The sequence below is a fragment of the Mastigoproctus giganteus genome, chromosome 1, assembly GCF_048544385.1.
Source record: "Mastigoproctus giganteus isolate SK-2022 chromosome 1, ASM4854438v1, whole genome shotgun sequence".
NCBI classification, from domain to species: domain Eukaryota; kingdom Metazoa; phylum Arthropoda; class Arachnida; order Uropygi; family Thelyphonidae; genus Mastigoproctus; species Mastigoproctus giganteus.
The window spans coordinates 202,681,017-202,700,569 of NC_143575.1; the positions used below are offsets into that span (position 1 = coordinate 202,681,017).

At 35.5% G+C, this 19,553-nt stretch overlaps 1 protein-coding gene across 7 annotated transcripts in view; it reads right to left on the reverse strand.

Annotated features, from left to right (window-relative positions):
- LOC150091454 (protein still life, isoform SIF type 1-like) overlaps positions 1 to 19,553 on the reverse strand; it is a 1,372,582-nt gene that overhangs the window by 106,833 nt on the left and 1,246,196 nt on the right. For all 7 annotated transcript variants that reach the window (XM_090375616.1, XM_090375656.1, XM_090375640.1 and 4 more), the window contains 2 exons: positions 18,926 to 19,120; positions 5,796 to 5,904 (listed from right to left, as the gene is read on the reverse strand). In XM_090375616.1, the coding sequence (XP_090231742.1) occupies positions 5,796 to 5,904; positions 18,926 to 19,120 (304 nt within the window). The remainder of the gene's footprint in view (positions 1 to 5,795; positions 5,905 to 18,925; positions 19,121 to 19,553) is intronic.

Genomic DNA, 19,553 nt, shown 5'->3' on the forward strand with positions numbered 1-19,553 from the left:
AAAAAACTTAAAATTTAAAAATGCCATGTTTTTTACACATTCTATTTTTAATAAACATATGTTTTATTAATTCCCCCCCACCCCACCCCCCACCCAAAAAAAATAAACATAAAATATATGAAAGTATTAGTCTCTTCCATCTTTCACTTTTGTTCCAAGTATGCAAAATTTCATAAGCATGCATGTGCACCTATTTCTGCATATACATTACATATATAAAACACACACAAACTAGATATTACTAGTTACTAACATTATGTTTATAAAATGCTAAGCTTGCAAGTTTTCAAAAATTATATGCACATGTATTTTTGTTTATAAAAATACTTATAAAGATACTTAAAAATACTTATAAAATACTTACTATATGCACATATATTTTTGCTTATAAAGTGTTTCAAAATTGTACAAAAAAATGCAGGAGCATATTCTACAGCTAAAAATAAGAAACAAGTTCCTATAAACATATATCTCAAAAGCTTATTTCCCAGATATTAAGCCTTATTCATAAATTACAAAACAAAAAGAGACTGAATTATTTCTGCTCCTCTAAATTAGCTCTTCCAAGTGACCTCCATTTTTGCTCAATGCAGCATTTAGTAGGACAAATTCACAATTACTTGGAATGACTTATCATTTCATAACTATTCTTAATGGTTTCAGCAGCTTCCAAAACATGATTTCTCATCTGGCAAGAATATGGGTACAATAAACTAAGGATTTCACATGATCCTATGCAAATCGTACGTGGGTTTTCCTCAGCTAAGCTATGTAGGTTTTGAGGGTTGAGAATGCCATTTCTTGTAAAACATGATTCATCTGTAGCTGACAAAAGTTTCTGCATTTATTCATATCTTTCACCATTGATCTGTGTACAGGCATACTGTGAAATAAATATGATTGTTGTCCTTGTAATGTCCTCCATATGCTTACAGATGAAATATTTACATGACTTGACAATCTTCTTGTACTTTAGCGGTACAAAGTATATACTGTTCAACATTTCGATTTTATTGATATCTCTCTCTGCCATCATTTACTCATAATGGTTTTAGTCTACCTGTTTCTCTAAAACGTTTCCACAGAAGCAAATATTTTATGATTTTTAAAACTCATCAAGTTGGAAATTTTTTGGTTTATCTGCCAACAGCAGCTATGGAATTCTTAAGAATCTCACCATCAGTTAAAATTATATTAAAATCACATCTCCCTTATCAATTTAACAAATGTTGTACTGCAAACGATCAGGCAGCTGTCATGGAATCTAAAACTCAAGTAACAGACTTGCTGACACTGTTAAAATATATTCTGCTACACTGATTGCTCACAGTTGACAATTAGTAATCATGTAGTATAACAAAACTATTCATATTGGCACATGTTTTGTACTGTTTAAAACCTGTTTACAAAGGCATATACTTGACAAAAATTTTAAATGAAAATTGCTTTGCCATTTTGCATAGTTTTATAATTTATGATTCATTATTTCAAAGGTGAATAAAGAAACCTTAAAAATAAAAACTTTTTGAGACATATATTTATAAGACATTTTTTCGTTATTTTTAGCTGTAGAATGTTAATTTTTATTTTATTGCTCCGAAACAGCCTAAGCCTTACAGAGGAGAAGCAAAATATATAGTATAACACATATATATTAAATACAAATTAAAAAATAGAGTAAAATAAAACATATATTAAAAAACAAAGAAATTTGCATTTAAGCTGAAAGCACAAAGACTATAAAAAATAAATGATTTTCTAATAATACATTTGTCACTTTATCTAAACATAATGTGGAACAAATGTTCTTACATTTGTTCCACATTATTGAAATGCACTGCATGTTATGTATGTAAAAATTAAAAAATATTAGCATTACTAGAGGTATATGATGCAAGAAAGCAAGCTTAATAGCAACAGCCAAAAAAAAAAAAATTCCCATTTGACCCATCCATTAACTTTAAATGTTTGTCTAATTCTGAGGCACACAATAGCCCCAGCAGCTCGTGCGCCATTAAACCTCCATCACTCACTGTCTAATTCTGCCTTGAATTTATTTAAGCTGTCAACTTCTACAATGATAGATGGAAGTTTGTTCCAGCAATCAACCACCCACTGGCTAAAGGCAAATTTTTGCACATCTATTCTATAACTGTCTTTCCTCAATTTGAATTTATGTCCCCTCAGGTCAGAAATCTGAGCAAGAGGAAGAATCCCATCAGCATTGAGCTTGCTCAAACCATTCAAGGCCTTAAACACCTCAATTAGCATTAGTAGAGGCATATGATGCAAGAAAGCAAGCTTATGCAGCATCAGAAAAAAAAAAAAAAATTCCCACTCCCATTTCACCCCTCCATTCGTTCGGAATACCTGTCCAGCTGAGCCTTAAATTTATTTAGGCTATCAACTTCCACAACAAGGGATGGAAGTCTGTTCCACCAACCAACCACCCGCTGGCTAAAGGCAAATTTCTGCACGTCTATCTACATCTGGCTTTCTTCAATTTGAATTTATGCCCTCTCAGGTGATTATTCTGAGCAAGAGGAAGAATCCCATCAGCATTGAGCATGCTCAAACTATTCAAGGCTTTATACACATCTATCAGATCACCTCGCCGGTGCCTAGTCTCCAGACACTGTAATTTTCAAAACTTAAGCCTTTCTTCATAACAGCAACCCTTTGTTCCATTCACTAATCTTGTTGCCCTTCTCTGTACTCGTTCCAGCAGTTCTACATCCTTCTTGAAATGAGGCATCCAGACCTGTATACAGTACTCAAGGTGTGGCCTGACCATTGCCTTATACAAGGGAATAATCACCTCCTTATCCCTGCTAGAAAAATTCCTGTATATCATTGACAAGACACCATGATCTACTCTTGCAGCCTGTCTGCACTGCTCAGAAAACTTCATATCTGCCTGCACAATTATCTCCAGGTCCTTTTCATTCTCTACCACTGTCAGTGTAGTACCACAGAATTGATATGTTACTCTGGAGTTACTGTTTCCCATATGTAGTACTTTACATTTGTCAATGTTAAACTTCATTTGCCACCTCTCAGCCCATCTGCTCAACCTTTCCAGATCCTGTTGCAGCAGCATACTGTCAGTAGTGGCCTTAACAACCCTGCCAACCTTATATGTATCGTCTGCAAACTTGGACATTAAGCTTACTATACCATCATCAATATCATTTATAAATACAGAAAATAACAATGGACCCAACACTGAACCCTGAGGGACTCCACTAATAACATTAGTCCACGATGAGCAGTGTCCATTGATTACCACTCTGTCTTCTCCCCCTCAACCATCCCCTTTATCCATAGCAGCAGTTTGTCTCCAATGCCACACTGCTCAAATTTGTGCAGCAATCTTCCATGCGCAACCGTATCAAAAGCCTTTCTAAATATATAATATCAAAGTTATTCCCTGCATCCAGTTCTTTTGTGACTGCATCATAGTATCCAATCAAATTGGTCAGGCAAGACTTTCCCTTAACAAAACCATGGAGTGTCCGCGCTATAACTGAAGTCTTGTCTAGATGATCCTGCAGTGCTTCTTTAACTAGTGCCTCCATTAATTTTCCTGGAACAGAAGTTAAACTCACAGGTCTATAATTACTTGTGATAGCATTTAATCCTCCTTTGTGAATTGGGGTCACACTTGTACAACTCTAGTCTATGGGTACCTCCCCTGAGTCCAAAGAAGCTCTCATAATTATGGCTAAGGGGTTGCTTACTTCTTTTAATATAACTGGATAGATCCCATCCACCCCAGGTGCCTTTTTTATGTTTATCCTCAACAATTCTCCTCCACTTTCCTCTAGGTTATTATAAAATTATCTAGCTCACTGCTAGTGTTTACTTCACTTCTGGCATTCCCCTTCCTGAATAACTTGTCATGTGTGAATGTTGATGCAAAATATTCGTTTAGTTTGTTAGCCACCTGAGCAGGATCACCTCGCAGGTTCCTAGCTTCCAGATGCTGCAATTTGCAGAACTTAAGTCTTTTTTGGTAACAGCAACCCTTTGTTCTCCTCACCAATCTTGCTGCCCTTCTTTGTACTTGTTCCAGCAGCTCTACATCTGTCCTAAAATGAGGCATCCAGGCCTGTATGCAGTACTCAAGTGAGTCCTCACCATTCTCATATACAAGGGGACAATCTCCTCCTTATCCCTGCTTACAAAATTTCTGTATATCATTGACAAGACACCATGAGCAAAGATTCTTTGGGATATGTCACCAAAAAATGTTTCTGGTGAAGAATCCTGTTTTTTTTTTTTTAATATGCCACAATCTCTCTTTGAGATTTGCAAAATTTTCATGGATAACTTCTATTCAATTTGTTAATTATCAAAAATGTTTCTGTTTAAATACGTAAACAATCTTAATATTGTAAAACTGCTATTAATGTTCAAAAAATATTATTTTAGATTCACTGAAATTCAGAAATTTGTTTGAAGCAATTTTCAAATCATGTGATATCATTATGTCATACACCTAAAAGGAATATGAAGAGATTCAAGTTATATTAAAAAATTTCTAATCTAACTATTGACAAATGTAAAGTGATACATATGGGAAACAGCAACCCCAGAGCAACGTATCAACTCTGTGGTACTACCCTGGCAGTGGTAGAGAATGAAAAGGACCTGGTGGTAATTGTGCAGGCAGATATGAAGTTCTCTGAGCAGTGCAGACGGGCTGCAAGAGTAGCTCATGGTGTCTTATCAGTGATATACAGGAATTTTTCTAGCAGGGATAAGGAGGTGATTATTCCCTTGTATAAGGCAATGGTCAGGCCAAACCTTGAGTACTGTATACAGGTCTGGAGGCCTCATTTCAAGAAGGATGTAGAGCTGCTGGAACGAGTACAGAGAAGGGCAACAAGGTTAGTGAATGGAACAAAGGGTTGCTGTTACAAAGAAAGGCTTAAGTTTTGCAAATTACAGTGTCTGGAGACTAGGCACCGGCAAGGTGATCTGATAGAGGTGTAGAAAGCCTTGAATGGTTTGAGCATGCTCAATTCTGATGGGATTCTGCCTCTTGCTCAGAATAATCACCTGAGAGGGCATAAATTCAAATTGAGGAAAGACAGATGTAGGATAGATGTGCAGAAATTTGCCTTTAGCCAGCGGGTGGTTGGTTGGTGGAACAGACTTCCATCCCTTGTTGTGGAAGTTGATAGCCTAAATAAATTTAAGGCTCAGCTGAACAGGTATTTCGAACGAATGGAGGGGTGAAGTGGAAGTTTTTTTTTTTTTTTTTTGGCTGATGCTGCATAAGCTTGCTTTCTTGTATCATATGCCTATACTAATGCTGATGCTAGTATTCACAACTAAATTAACTTTTTTGCATATGCTAATAGTCATCATCAGCCATTTTAAATCCACTGCAGGATGAAGGCTTTGCCAGCAACTTTTCAGTTCCTTCTGTTTTGCACAATAGCCAACCCATGAACTCATGAATTTCATCTGTCTCTCTCTCTGTTGTTGTCTTCCATGTGTTCTTTTAGCTCCTCTTGGGTACCATTCTGTTATTTTCTTAGTCCATCTGTCATCATGTCGTGTCATGCCAAAGACCGTTTCTCTTCTTATCTAACAGTCTGATTCCTAATAAAATTTGTTCCATTTTATGCTGTGTAGTTTTCAGTTTCTCTTCCATTATTTTGAAGACTGCCAAAGTTTCACTTCCATAAGTTGTGATGGAGAATATATATTGGTTATGCTAATCATAAACGGTTTTAGTAGATTTGATTTTATTATTTTAAAATTAATACGAAAATGGGTCTTACCTGGATGTAACACTTTTTGGGCTTTAGAATGACTTGCACAAAAAGAACTGTACAATTTGAACTGGTCAGCATAATATAAAAATGAATTTCCTAGAGCAAAAAGAACATTCTGTGGGGAAAAGAAAAAAAATATTTAATTTCTTATTTGGATTCAAATTACATAAAAAAATAAAAAAAAGTGAAAGTCCTCTGTATCAAGGGCTGAGGAGGAAAAAAACATTTCTTATAATAAATTTTCATCATAGTCAAATATGCTCAATTTACAAGTTAAAATGTGTATAATGTTCAAGAGATTGAGATCTGTTATAAAATAACTTAACGTCTCCATCCATTATAATAAAATCTTTTTTGCAATCAAATACAATAATGAAATATATAGCTCATGTGGTATCTTACAGAGGAATGCTGCATAATATTATTTCACACCTTTCCATTTCTTTTCTGTCCCAATGTGTTTTATTTTGAAATGTACCTTACACATTTTCCCAATGAAATTAATATAAATACAATTTTAGCGACATCAACCTTTTTGAGGTTTGATGCACTTTCAGTATTGGAAAGATTATGAAGATTAGCTTCATTTCCAAGGATATGGGATAGAATTAATGGTTTATGCAGGTCAGATAGTGTCCTGAAAATAGCTTTACAGATATAGGGAAAAAAATGTGAACAGTCAGCATCAGCAAAGATGTGTTTAACTGTTAGATGAGTCTGATAACAGATGCACCGAGGAGGGTACTCTCCTGTAAGAAGAAAAAAAAATGAGTTAGGTAAGAATGGTCAGTGTGGTGTCTTGCCATATCACCTCTTCTTGTCTGTAACATCTGAAGCTTGAAAGGTATAGCTGTGGCTCATTTTTAATCTGTGGGACTTTGTTTTTAATTTGAGCTTGTCATAACTGAGATCAGTAATCACGCTCTATTTATAAATTTTTTATAATCTGCATAAGAATCTGAAAATTATGGAAAGCATAGCTATTGTCAGGTTTCTTAGTGGCATTATTTGCACTTTTGTTCTCCAGGATTCCTCCATGTCCTGTTATTCAGCAACAGAGCATGTCTGATTGCATATTTTCAAGGAGTTCTGAAACTGCTTCATTTTGACCAGATTGTTTGCTTACATTCAAGAAGTTCAAGTAAGAAGATTTCTGTCACTTGTTTTAATTGTAATTTGCAAAACTATTAGCTGGAATTGTCAGTTGTCAGTTGGGTTCACTCCATACTTTCAGACATCAAACAACCCACTGTATAAGCAACTGATTAGGTCAGCAATACCCCGTTATCACAATTCCAGCTAATAGTTTTACAAAATACATCAAAAACAAGGGTGACAGAAACCTTATCATGGACAAATCTGTTTGAGGTAGCTACTCATTGACAAGATTTTATAGCTGTGGCAAAAATTCAATTTGATTTCTTTTCTTGTTTCTGAATATGTTTCTTTGTTTTCTTCTAGTATATTTCTGATTTTTTTCCATTTTTTTCTATGGGTCACATGTTTTAGAGTAGGTTGGATGGTCTCCCTTGCAACTGGGACAGAGAGATGTTGCAGCAGAATCACACTGGGCAGGCTCTTTCAACTACAGTTTGAACATATCACTTTATACTCAACATACAAACAGGAAGTTATCATATTTCTAGCATTTGTAACACCTGATAGGGTTCAGGATATAGTAGAACATGGCAGTTTAACCCTGTATTAGTCGCAGGTCAATTTAGCCTTGGCAATATTTCAGCAATTTGTGCTTCACCTACTCTATCCAACAGCTTAAACTCCTACTAATACCTGTTGGTGAAAATGTTTTCTTTGAATTCTCTGCAGAAAATTCCACAAATAATGTCTGCTAATTATTGTGCAATTAGGAAAAATTCATGATTACGTTAAACCTAATTATATGCGTGTATTAATTGACGTACATCACGAAGAGTTATTAATAGTATGTTTGCTTTACTGCTGTGCACTTTCCTCCAATCAGTAATGCTCTCTAGCTTCATGACATTGATGCATCATCTGGAATCAAACTGACTGCATGCCCACTTCATGTTTCATGCAGCTAGTGCTGCTGTTAGTGATGTACTCTCCTTGAATCAAAGTGCAGATTGAAGGGTGTAATTTTTAAATTTGCATTTGCTTTCTGACAGGTTTAAAGTGAATTTTAATTTTCAAAAATTAATTAAAAATATGTGTTTTTAATATAGAACATGGATTTTTTAACTCACACTTTTCATCATTCACACTTTTTCGAACTTCAGGGAGAGTTTATGTTTGGCAATTGCCAATGGAAGCACATCATCCTGACTTTCTTGTGCCAACTGTCAAACATGCTTTATTTCAAGATGATAATGCTTCAATACCCACAGCCAGATGTTTGAGTAAAAAATTTTGGTTTGAGGGGCATGAAATTAAGGCTAAGCATCTCCGATGGCCTGCACAATCACCAGACTTAAATATTAATGAGCCACTGTAGGCACATTTGGAGAGCAGAATGAGAAGCAGATTTCCTTCCATGAAGAATGGTCTAATATCCTTCTTAAGACAAATCAAGATTTATATGAAACCATTCCATGAAGAATATGAGCTGTTTCTTTGAGTTCTGTTAATGTAAAGGGTTGGTTGTATGGGAAGGAGTGGTGTGTGAAGAAGATGTTTTTATGCAGTTCTACAGCTGCTTTAATGTTTTGGAAGGTGGATGCATAGGAAACAAAAGCAGAGATTGTGGCAAACAACTCAGCCAGTGCATTAGCAACTTCTTAAGGACTAGACACATCTTTCCCTTTCCAATTAAGCATCAGAGAGGACAGCCGAGCAAATTTGCCATTTAGGGCCTGTATCCTTCTCCAGATGAGCCAGGTGTCTTTTGTGATGGTTGAGGCAATTCCAAGTGGATTGTTGGTCAGGATTTACAGTTATCCCTGTTTGTAATGTGCAAATAATTGGAAAATGATTAAAGGGATCGGTTAACACCAACCATGTCATGGTTGGAAAGATGGATAGTGAACAAATTGACAAGTCAATTACAGAAATGGATCCTGTAGGTAGGTGGATCTATGTGGGAGATCCAGAGTTTAGTAAATTTAGGTCACTGTTATTCAAAAACTCTTCAATCAATTTGCCTCTTGCATTCATTGTAGTGGATTCCCACAATGAATGGTGGCATTAAAATCACCAAAAAGGCAAATTGGTGTTGGAAGCTGTATAAGGAGATCGTCCAGTTCTGAATGAGGAAACGGCAGAGATGGTGGAATGTAAATAGAAACAAGAGTAACTGAATTACCAACTTCAATACGAGCTACCACAGTGCTTCTAGGGAGGTCATAACTTGATGAACCTTGATGGAATATTTGAATTAACAACAATAGCTACACCTCCACGTGTAGGAGATTCTGATCTTCTATCTCGTCTGTACATGATATAATTTTAAAATTTTGGTAAGATCTGTGATGACAGGAATGTTTCCTGTAGGCATATGCCTATGGGATTAAATTGGGTAAGTAAATCCTTCCAAGTCATCTGAATGGCTCTTAGTCCTCTGCAGTTACATTGTATGATGTTTTGCATTATTTCGGTTCAGTTGAGGAAGATTTATCTGCCTGTTTTTTTTTTTTTTGTATGGAGCATTTCTTCCAGTCTTTTTTTGGGAACATGGGGCATCCAGTGTCCATTGTGTTACTGGCATGAAGTTCCAGGATGGGTTCCTCATAATCTTGGTGTTCACCTACTTCCATACTGTTAGTGGTTGCTTCTGTTTTCTTAGAGTCTTTAGCAATTTTCAATTTTTCTTTGTCATTCGAGACTGTTGGAGTATCAGTTGGAATACTAATTGGAGTGGCTTCACTGGTTTTAGTTTTAGGAGTGTCTTTTCCAGATGTTGATAGGGTCGCTTTAACACAGTTAGCAAGAGAAATGCTGGGTGGAAATGACATATATGTGTGTGGAATTTTACACCGATTGACTGACTCAACACATAAAATCCAAGGAAGTGAGGCCAGTCGACATTGCTAGACAGTGCAGTGTTGAGTCAGTTTGGTGTGGCATAAGCATTGGGAGATCAAAATTGAGAGTAGGAATGTGCTATAGGCCTAATGACTCTGATGAGTATAATAAGAAACTGTACAGGGAAATAGAGTGGGCCAATACATTAGAGAGTCTTATAATGGGAGATTTTAATTTCCCAGATATTAACTGGAATTTGTGGATTGGTCACTCGCACACTAGCAAGGCTTCTGTGAATTTACTGGATGAGAGTTTTCTACATCAGCATGTTCAGGAGGCAACTAGAGGGAGTAATACTCTTGATCTGATTATCAGTAGTGATTCTTCATGCATTAAGAATCTGCAGATAAAGGAACCACTAGGTGCCAGTGATCACAGTGTGCTGAAGTGGGATTTACTCACAGAGGTAACTACCATCAGGGGGTAAAGGGAAGGGTTTTTGCTTTCGTAAAGGCGACTACGATAGTCTGAGACAGTATTTAAATTCTATACAGTAGGACCAACTGATGATGTTACCAACAGCAAATTCAAAATGGGAAGCATTCAAAGAACTTATCTTGGAAGCTACTAGGCTTTACATACCAACTAAGAAATATTGTTCAAAGGTTTAGGCCTAAATGGATGTCAGATGAAATAATGAGACATATGGCAGAGAAGAAAAATGCATGGGATACATATAAATTAACATGTGACACAGAAGCCTATGATAGATATAAGCTGGTCTGTAAACAAGTTACAAAGGAGGTTAGGCACATTACGAGAAATCTTTGGCAAAGGATGCAAAGAAAAACAGCACAGAGTTCTTTACTTATGCAGACTCTAGAAGGAAGGGGATGAATCAGATTGGTCTGCTTGATATCGATGGTTCAACTGTTGATGATCCTGCTCAGATAGCTAACAAACTAAATGAATATTTTGCATCGACATTCACACATGAGGAGTTAGCGAGGGTTATTCAACTCTGGCAGTAAGCTAGATAACCTTGTAATAACTGAGAGTAAAGTGGAGGAGAAGTTGTTGAAGATAAACACAAGAAAGGCATGTGAGATAGTAGTAGTCGCATGTGATGCAAGAAAGCATGTGTATGAGCTTATGCAGCATCAGCCAAAAAAAAAAAAAAATCACACCATTCCCTCCAAATGCCTGTCCAGTTCCTCCTTAAATTTATTCAACCGATCAACTTCCACAATGACAGATGGAAGTTTGTTCCAGCAATTAACCACCCACTGGCTAAAGGCAAATTTCCGCACATCTATTCTACATCTGTCTTTTCTTAATTTGAATTTATGCCCCCTTAGGTTCGTAATCTGAACAAGTGGAAGGATCCCATCAGAATTCAGCGGGCTCAACCCATTCAAGGCCTTATATACCTCAATCAGATCACCGCACAGGTGCTTAGTATCCAGCGACTGCAATTTGCAGAACTTAAGCCTCTCTTGGTAAGAGGATCCCTTCATTCCCCTCACCAATCTTGTTGCCCTTCTCTGTACACGCTCAAGTAAATCTACATTCTTCCTAAAATTAGGCCTCCAGACCTGTACGCAGTACTCAAGGCGTGGCCTAACCATTGCCTTATACAGAGGGATAATCACCTCCTTTTCCCTGCTAGCAAAATTCCTATATATCATTGACAAAACCCCATGACCTGCCCTGGCAGCCTGTCTGCATTGCTCAGAAAACTACATATCTGTCTGCACAATTATTCCCAGGTCTTTTTCATTTTTTACCACCTTAAGTGTAGTACCACACAGTTTGTACGTTTCTCTGGGGTTACTTCTATTCGTATGCAGTACTTTGCATTTATCAAGGTTAAACTTCAGTTGCCACTTCTTAGCTCATCTGCCCAAATTATCTAGATCCTGTTGCAGTAGCACACTGCCATTACCGTCATTAACAGCCCTGCCAACCTTTGTATCATCTGCAAACTTCGACATTAAGCCTGATAAATATACAAAACAACGGTGGACCCAACACTGAACCCTGTGGGACTCCACTAATAACATTAGTCCACGAAGAGCAGCACGCATTGATTACCACCCTCTGTCATGATGGGATCTATCCAGATCCCATCTATCCAGATGGGATCTATCCAGTTATATTAAAGGAGGCAACAAAGGAAGTAAGCAAACCCTTAGCCATAATTATGAGAGCTTCCTTGGACTCAGGGGAGGTACCTACAGACTGGAGATGTGAAAATGTGACCCCAATTCACAAAGGAGGATCAAAGGCTGACACAAGTAATTATAGACCTGTGAGTTTAATTTCTGTTCCAGGAAAATTAATGGAGGCACTGGTTAAAGAAGCACTGCAGGATCATCTAGACAAGACTTCAGTTATAGCTCGGACACAGCATGGTTTTGTTAAGGTTTTGTTAATGGTTTTGTTAAGGGTAAGTCTTCCTGACCAATTTGATTGGATACTATGATGCAGTCACAAAAGAACTGGATACAGGGAATAACTTTGATATTATATACTTGAATCTTAGAAAGGCTTTTGATACTGTTGCGCATGGAAGACTGCTGCAGAAATTGGAACAGTCTGGCATTGTAGGCAAATTGCTGCTATGGATAAAGGGGTGGTTGAGGGGGAGAAGACAGAGAGTGGTAATCAATGGACACTGCTCATCGTGGACTAATGTTATCAGTGGAGTCCCTCAGGGTTCAGTGTTGGGTCCATTATTGTTTTCTGTATTTCTAAATAATATTGAAGATGGTATATCAAGCTTAATGTCCAAGTTTGCAGACGATACAAAAGTTGGCAGGGTTGTGAAGGACACTACTGACGCTATTCTGCCGCAACAGGATCTGAAAATGATGAGCAGATGGGCTGAGAGGTGGCAAATGAAGTTTAACATTGACAAATGTAAAGTACTACACATGGGAAACAGCAATCCCAAAGCAACATATCAACTCTGTGGTACTACACTGACAGTGGTAGAGAATGAAAAGGACCTGGGGGTAATTGTGCAGGCAGATATGAAGTTCTCTGAGCAGTGCAGACAGGCTGCAAGAGTAGTTCATGGTGTCTTATCAATGATATACAGGAATTTTTCTAGCAGGGATAAGGAGGTGATTATTCCCTTGTATAAGGGAATAATCACCTCCAGGTCAGGCCACACCTTGAGTACTGTATACAGGTCTGGAGGCCTCATTTCAAGAAGGATGTAGAGCTACTGGAACAAGTACAGAGAAGGGCAACAAGGTTAGTGAATGGAACAAAGGGTTGAAGAAAGGCTTACGTTTTGTAAATTACAGTGTCTGGAGACTAGGCACCGGCAAGGTGATCTGATAGAGGTGTATAAAGCCTTGAATTGGTTTGAGCATGCTCAATTCTGATGGGATTCTGCCTCTTGCTCAGAATAATCACCTGGGAGGGCATAAATTCAAATTGAGGAAAGACAGATGTAGGATAGATGTTCGGAAATTTGACTTTAGCCAGCGGGTAGTTGGTTAGTGGAACAGACTTCCTTCCATCCCTTGTTGTGGAAGTTAATAGCCTAAATAATTTTAAGGCTGAACTGGGCAGGTATTTCGAACGAATGGAGGGGTGTAGTGGAAGTTTTTTTTTTTTTTTTTCTGGCTGATGCTGCATAAGCTTGCTTTCTTATATCATATGCCTCTACTAATGCTAATGCTATAGCCCTGACCTTGCGCATTAGTTTTTTTTTTTTTTTTTTTGGTAGACTGAAGGCATGCCAGCGTGGTAAGGTGTTTGAGAGTTATATGGAACTCATTTCCAATATTAATCATTGATGTTAATGTCAGCCTCCTGTTTTTTTAAGAAAGTGCATTCAATGCCTGGAAAGAATGCTGGAGAAAATACAGCAAGTGTAGTGGTTCTTACATTGAGTGATATTTACACAAAGTTGAAAGATTGTATTTTTCAACCAGAGCTATGATGCTCAATACATTCTAAGTTGATTTCAATATTTGTAAAAGAATAAGAGAAGTTTACCCCAATATGATGTGTAGAACACTTCTGTACGATACTTTCCAGTAATTAAAATGAAAAAAACAAAATAAAAATAAATTGAAAACAATTAAATATCAATTTAAAAAAGTTTAACATAAATTTAAAAAAACGATTTTCCTTCCTGAAGCTGACAACACTTTGACCATATGCCGCGATCACATGAATGACAATTACTGAGTATGTGTGAGCATGAATCTTAAATAGAGATGATTAATCTTTGCACATGCACATAAAAGACCACGAATTGGAGGTTAGATACAGCCGGTGAACATTAATAGAATTCTCATTTAATTTAATTTCGACGGTTTGTATAATTATGTTGACACTAAGTATTTTGGCCTCACTGAATAAAAATGTATGTTTTTCATTAATGGCATGAAAGGCTAATTCTGACACTGCTGAACGAGAAGCACAAACTGAGGATGAGTGCGGCTTAACACAAAAATTCAGAGGAAACCGCAAGAGGAATCCCACTGGCAGCCTAAAAATTTGTTTTTATTTGTTTGTATACAAATACAAAAAAGATAGACCTCCGATATTAAGTCTAAGCGGCTTAATATTGGAGGTCTATCTCTCAATGATTGAGCGTATACATTTAATGCCTTTCCTGCCCCATATCACATAATATGGGAGGTATTTAGACCATGTTCTTGTTATTACTGATAGTAGCACTATCCAAGACATTTAATAATATTCATCCCAGACTCAATTTTACATTGGAAAGGGAAAATACAGATACTAAGTCATTAAATTTTCTAAATTTCACACTTACTTGGGACTCAAATAAAATCCAATTTAACATCTATTGTAAACCAACAAACACCAGTATGCTTCTGCATTATAACAGCAATCATCCATTCACTACAAGACATCTATTATCTTTAATCAATTTCTCAATGCCTATAAATATTCAATGATGGAATCTGCTTTAGACTCAAAAATACAGATATTACCAGTAGGTTCTTAAACAGGGGTTACCCCCTTGCTACTATAAACCAAATTAAGGTACAAGCTAAGAATAGCATACAAGAAACTACACCAACCAGCAATAGTAGCATCAAAAAATACTTTATTTCTGTCCCATACATTGAATAATGGCATAAACAGCACATTCTTTAAAGATACCGAATTTATGATTCTGGCCAGACCAATACAGAAATTACACGCTATATTGAAGATTTGCTCGGTTATTTTCTCTTTCACAACACAAATAAATGACTTGGTATACATCATTTCTTGCGGTGATTGTGACTCATCTTACCAAGGATCTATGGAGTTTCCTCTGAATTTTCGTGTTAAGAAGCATGCATCCTCAGTTTGTGCTTCTCGTTCAGCAGCGTCAGAATTAGCCTTTCATGCCATTAATGGAAAAACATACATTTTTATTCAATGAGAACAAAATACTTAATGACCAACATAGTTAATTAATTATTAATTATTAATTATACAAGACTTAATTGCAGAAACTGTCAAAATTAAATTACCTAAGAATTCTATTAATGTTCGCCAGCCATATCTAATTTACGATTCGTGGTCTTTTACACACATGCAAGAAGACTAATCATCTCTATTTAAGATTCATGCTCACACATACTCAGTAATTTTCATTTCTGTGATCACGACATACAGTCGAAAAGCGTTGTCAGCTTCAAGAAGGAAAATTGTTTTTTAAAATTTGTAAACGTTTTAAAATTTAAAAAAAATAATTCTGAATTATTTTTTATTGTATTCAATTGATTTTTTAATTGTTTTCAATTTATTTATTATTTATTTTTTTTTACTGTAATCATTTTGCAGTAATTAAAACGAATAAAACGAATGTTTTATTCGTTTTAATTACTGGAGAGAATCATGATATTCTACATACCATATTGAGGTAAATCGTATTCTTTTACAGATATGCAAAGTATGTAGTTACAATATTGCAGATAGTAAAAATGTTACATTATAGTGTGTACTTGAACTAAGAAAAGAAAGGGGTGGATTTCCTTTCTGGGTCCCCTGCTTGAAAACCTTTAAAATACAGAACCATTTGGAGTAAAATAAAGAAAAACGATACTCGAAAAGATATAGAACTATATCACTTGGAAAGAGCTCTCTATGAATCATACAGAAAAATCAATTGGCACTATTGCTTGGAACTCTGGGCTTCATTATTAGATCCTAAAAGGTTGTGAATGTTTGTGGAACAGTAAAGTACAGGTAACAAAAAAGAAAGTACTTATAAAGGCTCTCATCTTATCAAAAATTGGAGATCAGGCATTTATAAGCAGCAGGAAAACATGAGATTTTTTTTTTTGGTCAAAACAGGCAAAAAAAAAAGGACTTTGCAAAAACTAGGTGTGCTTTCTAAAACATGGTAAGAGAACAGATTTTTTGGAAGAAGCAGGAGATTTTTTTAACAGCCAAACTGCACTAGAAATTAAATTTCCCTTGAAAAATACACATTATATACATAAAAATATGGTCATAGGATTTTTTACCAATACGGTATGCATTTAAACATTAGCTTAAATAGCATTTTTCTGTCTGTGAATTTCTGTTTGAATATTCTATTAGGCATCAACTAATTTTGTTTGCTTCAAGAAAGATTGTTGCAAACTACCCATTTCAGAAATGTAAGTCAAAGTTTTGTTCATAACAATGGCTCTGAGGTCTAGACTTGGCACTGACAGGAGTATTTCCAAAGCTTCACCAGAAAGAGATCTGAACTCAGTTTTTCCTTTTTCACACTGGCTGAATATTCTCTCACCCTCAGAAGTGCTGAGAAATTGTTAAAATACTAAGAATAATTTGGGATAATTTATTATATTTCAAGCTTCCTTGTGCACTTGTCAGTTCCCCAACCAAGGACCACTGTATATCAGCTGATTCTTCTTTCATAATAGCACCTAGTGGCATTTCACACTGCAACTCACAGAACTGATGCTGCAAAAAATCTATTGATTCATCTATTTCTTTATTTTTAATGACATCACGAAGTACTGGAAAGTTGTCCCCAAAAAATTTCAAACTTTAAAATGTTCTAGTACAGACTGTTCAGTCACAACTGCTGCCTGGAGCTCCTTTTCTAATAAAGTTTTTCTTTTCTTCTTTTACCATTGTTCTCTGAGTTCACGATTAATCTCTTGTTCAGTTATATGGTGGAAATTCCACCTTGATATTATTATCCCCCTGAAGTAATTCAGCTAATACTATTACTATGTTTTGTCATTTATAATAATTACACCAACTGTATTGGACTTGATGTTTGAATAAGTGTCACTTGACTGGAGATGTCTTGCAGAAATTTTGTAGGGGGTGTGGATTCCACCTTTCCTTCTATGCTTCTTACATTATATTTTTTCCTTTATATGTTTATTTTTTTTTTTTTTATTATTTATGGGATGAGAACTCCAAAATGGAAGTCATCAAATAGTTCTTTCACACTTCCAGATCCATTCCTTTTCAAGCAGTAGCAGCAACAATTTGCATTGGTAATAACTGCTACTGCAATTTGTCTTTGACATAGATGTTTCTTCTGCTCCATTCTCTAAAGACTTTAAATGAGTAGTAGTCTCACTACTCATATTGTACTTTTTTTGGCCACTGCATGGTCATCAAAAAGAGTCAGGAATGGAAAGGTGACTTTCCATTCCGAACTTTTCCCTAAAGATTTCTAGGCTAAAGTGCTAGTTGGAATCAAAGTAAATTTAAATAATTTTAGAAATCAAGAACTACTATTTTTTTGAGGAACTCTTCTAAAGCACACAGAAATTGCTTGGCCATAATAAACACTTGATTGTTATTTGTATGGAGTTTTTTTGGCACAAAAAAAACTTTGGCCATATTGCACCAAACTACTGGTATGAAAAACAATACGATTTAATCATGATCTATAATATATGTGGCTGAAATGTCCTATTAGTTTTAGAAAAGATAACAGATTTTCAATGTTAGAACTGTTGCCTATGGTTTATAAGATTAGGGAGCCTTTCATATTTACAGGGAGACAGGCTGTTTGTCACACCATATTATGCAAGATAAACACTTGGCATTTGGGACCATGACCATACTAACAGCTCTCAGGAACTAAAGGTTTACAGCACTGTAACTATATGAAATATAGTTACAGTGCTCTAAACCTGTAAAAATGAACAATACTTGGATGCTTGACAATAAAGGCTTGAGGGACAAATGAATTCTGTGGATTCCACATTAGATAACCTTTCTTAAAACAATGGTAGTTTCTATTTCCAGTCTTCCATTGCATTCATGTCTACATCAGCAGATTCACTAACAGAGACCATAACTTAATATCTTCCTTACCCTGAATGATTCCATTCACCTATTATTAACGTGTATTATTACATATTAAATGAATTAAAGTCTTCATTCGATATGTAATTTCAGTTCAATATGTAATTTGTCAATAATTTACTTCAAATTTGCTTGAAGCACTGGATCAGAAATGTAAGGACATAACTATTATAGTGCAGCTGCATCCAGGTTCAAGTCCTGAACCTGGACTTGAACCTGGATGCAGGTTCAAGTCCTGAACAAGGTAACAGAATCCTTATTTCCTAATTCACCTTCAATCTACATGGCTTCACTCATTCCTGGTGACACTGCTACAGAAATAGGATTTTTTTCAAGACTGTCATGTAATTATGAAAAAAAAAAAAAAAAAAGAAAGTATAAGAATGTTTATAATATCATTTTTCCATTTCACTTCATCATTACAGTTGCCTTTTGGTCCTTTAAAATCACACATTTACAATAATGGTTTTCAATACTGTTGACCCGGTAACACTAAACTTTTTAGATAAAGCATACTGGCCACCACTCACTTTTGTGTAGGTTTCGAGCTCAAAATTTCTTTCTTACTTCCAATATTTCATTCAAATGAGTTCTACTGTGCACTGCCGATTACACAGAATTTTTACTTTACTAAACATTTACTTCACTCTCTTTATAAAATATCAATACACTATAGAAATTGACTCAATTATATTATCAACATATTTCTCTATATCTGACAATATCAACAGTCAAAAGAGAAACATAAACTTTGAAGTAACTGTTAGAATAAAAGAATAAATCTAGTATTTATTTTAATAACTAGACTAAAACAACATTCTGAAATAGCAAAGCAAAAAAAAAGAAAGTACCTAGAGACTTCTCACCTTGAACTGAGCAGGATGTTCAAATTTGTTGAAATCTGGCTCAGCACTTATGGCTTCTTCAAGACTTTGCAAAAATATCCTTTGGAACTGGACTATTTCTTGAATATTTCCAAAAAGTGCATTGATCTCGGCATTTGATAAAAATGTCTCTTTCTTCATTGGCTCTAAATAATGTTCCAGTAAATTGTTCAGGTGCTGAAATACATTAAAAATATGCCTTGGTTTTTATTATTGTTTTCCATACAGTATACTTTTCAATGATGATTTGAAGAAAGATTTTTCTTTGTTTAAATTAATATGTATCTATTATTATTATTTTTTTAAATTTCAGAAATTAGTTCCTTATAATTATGATTAATTAATTTGAAATATGATAATCGTATAAAAATATTTTTGATGATATTATGGTGTCGTTAACATTTTTTTAAAAATTTCCTTTATTTTTAAACATATATATCTTAAAATTTGTAGATATTGAGATAATTATCAGTTGCTTTTCAATACAGATTTAAGCAAGTGGTTGCTTGTGCAGGGTACAAACATGCAGAAACCTGTGTTTGTGTGCAAATATAATTGGTCTATGTTTTTAATATACTGCAAAATAAAATTAAAGCTGCTATTATTACTG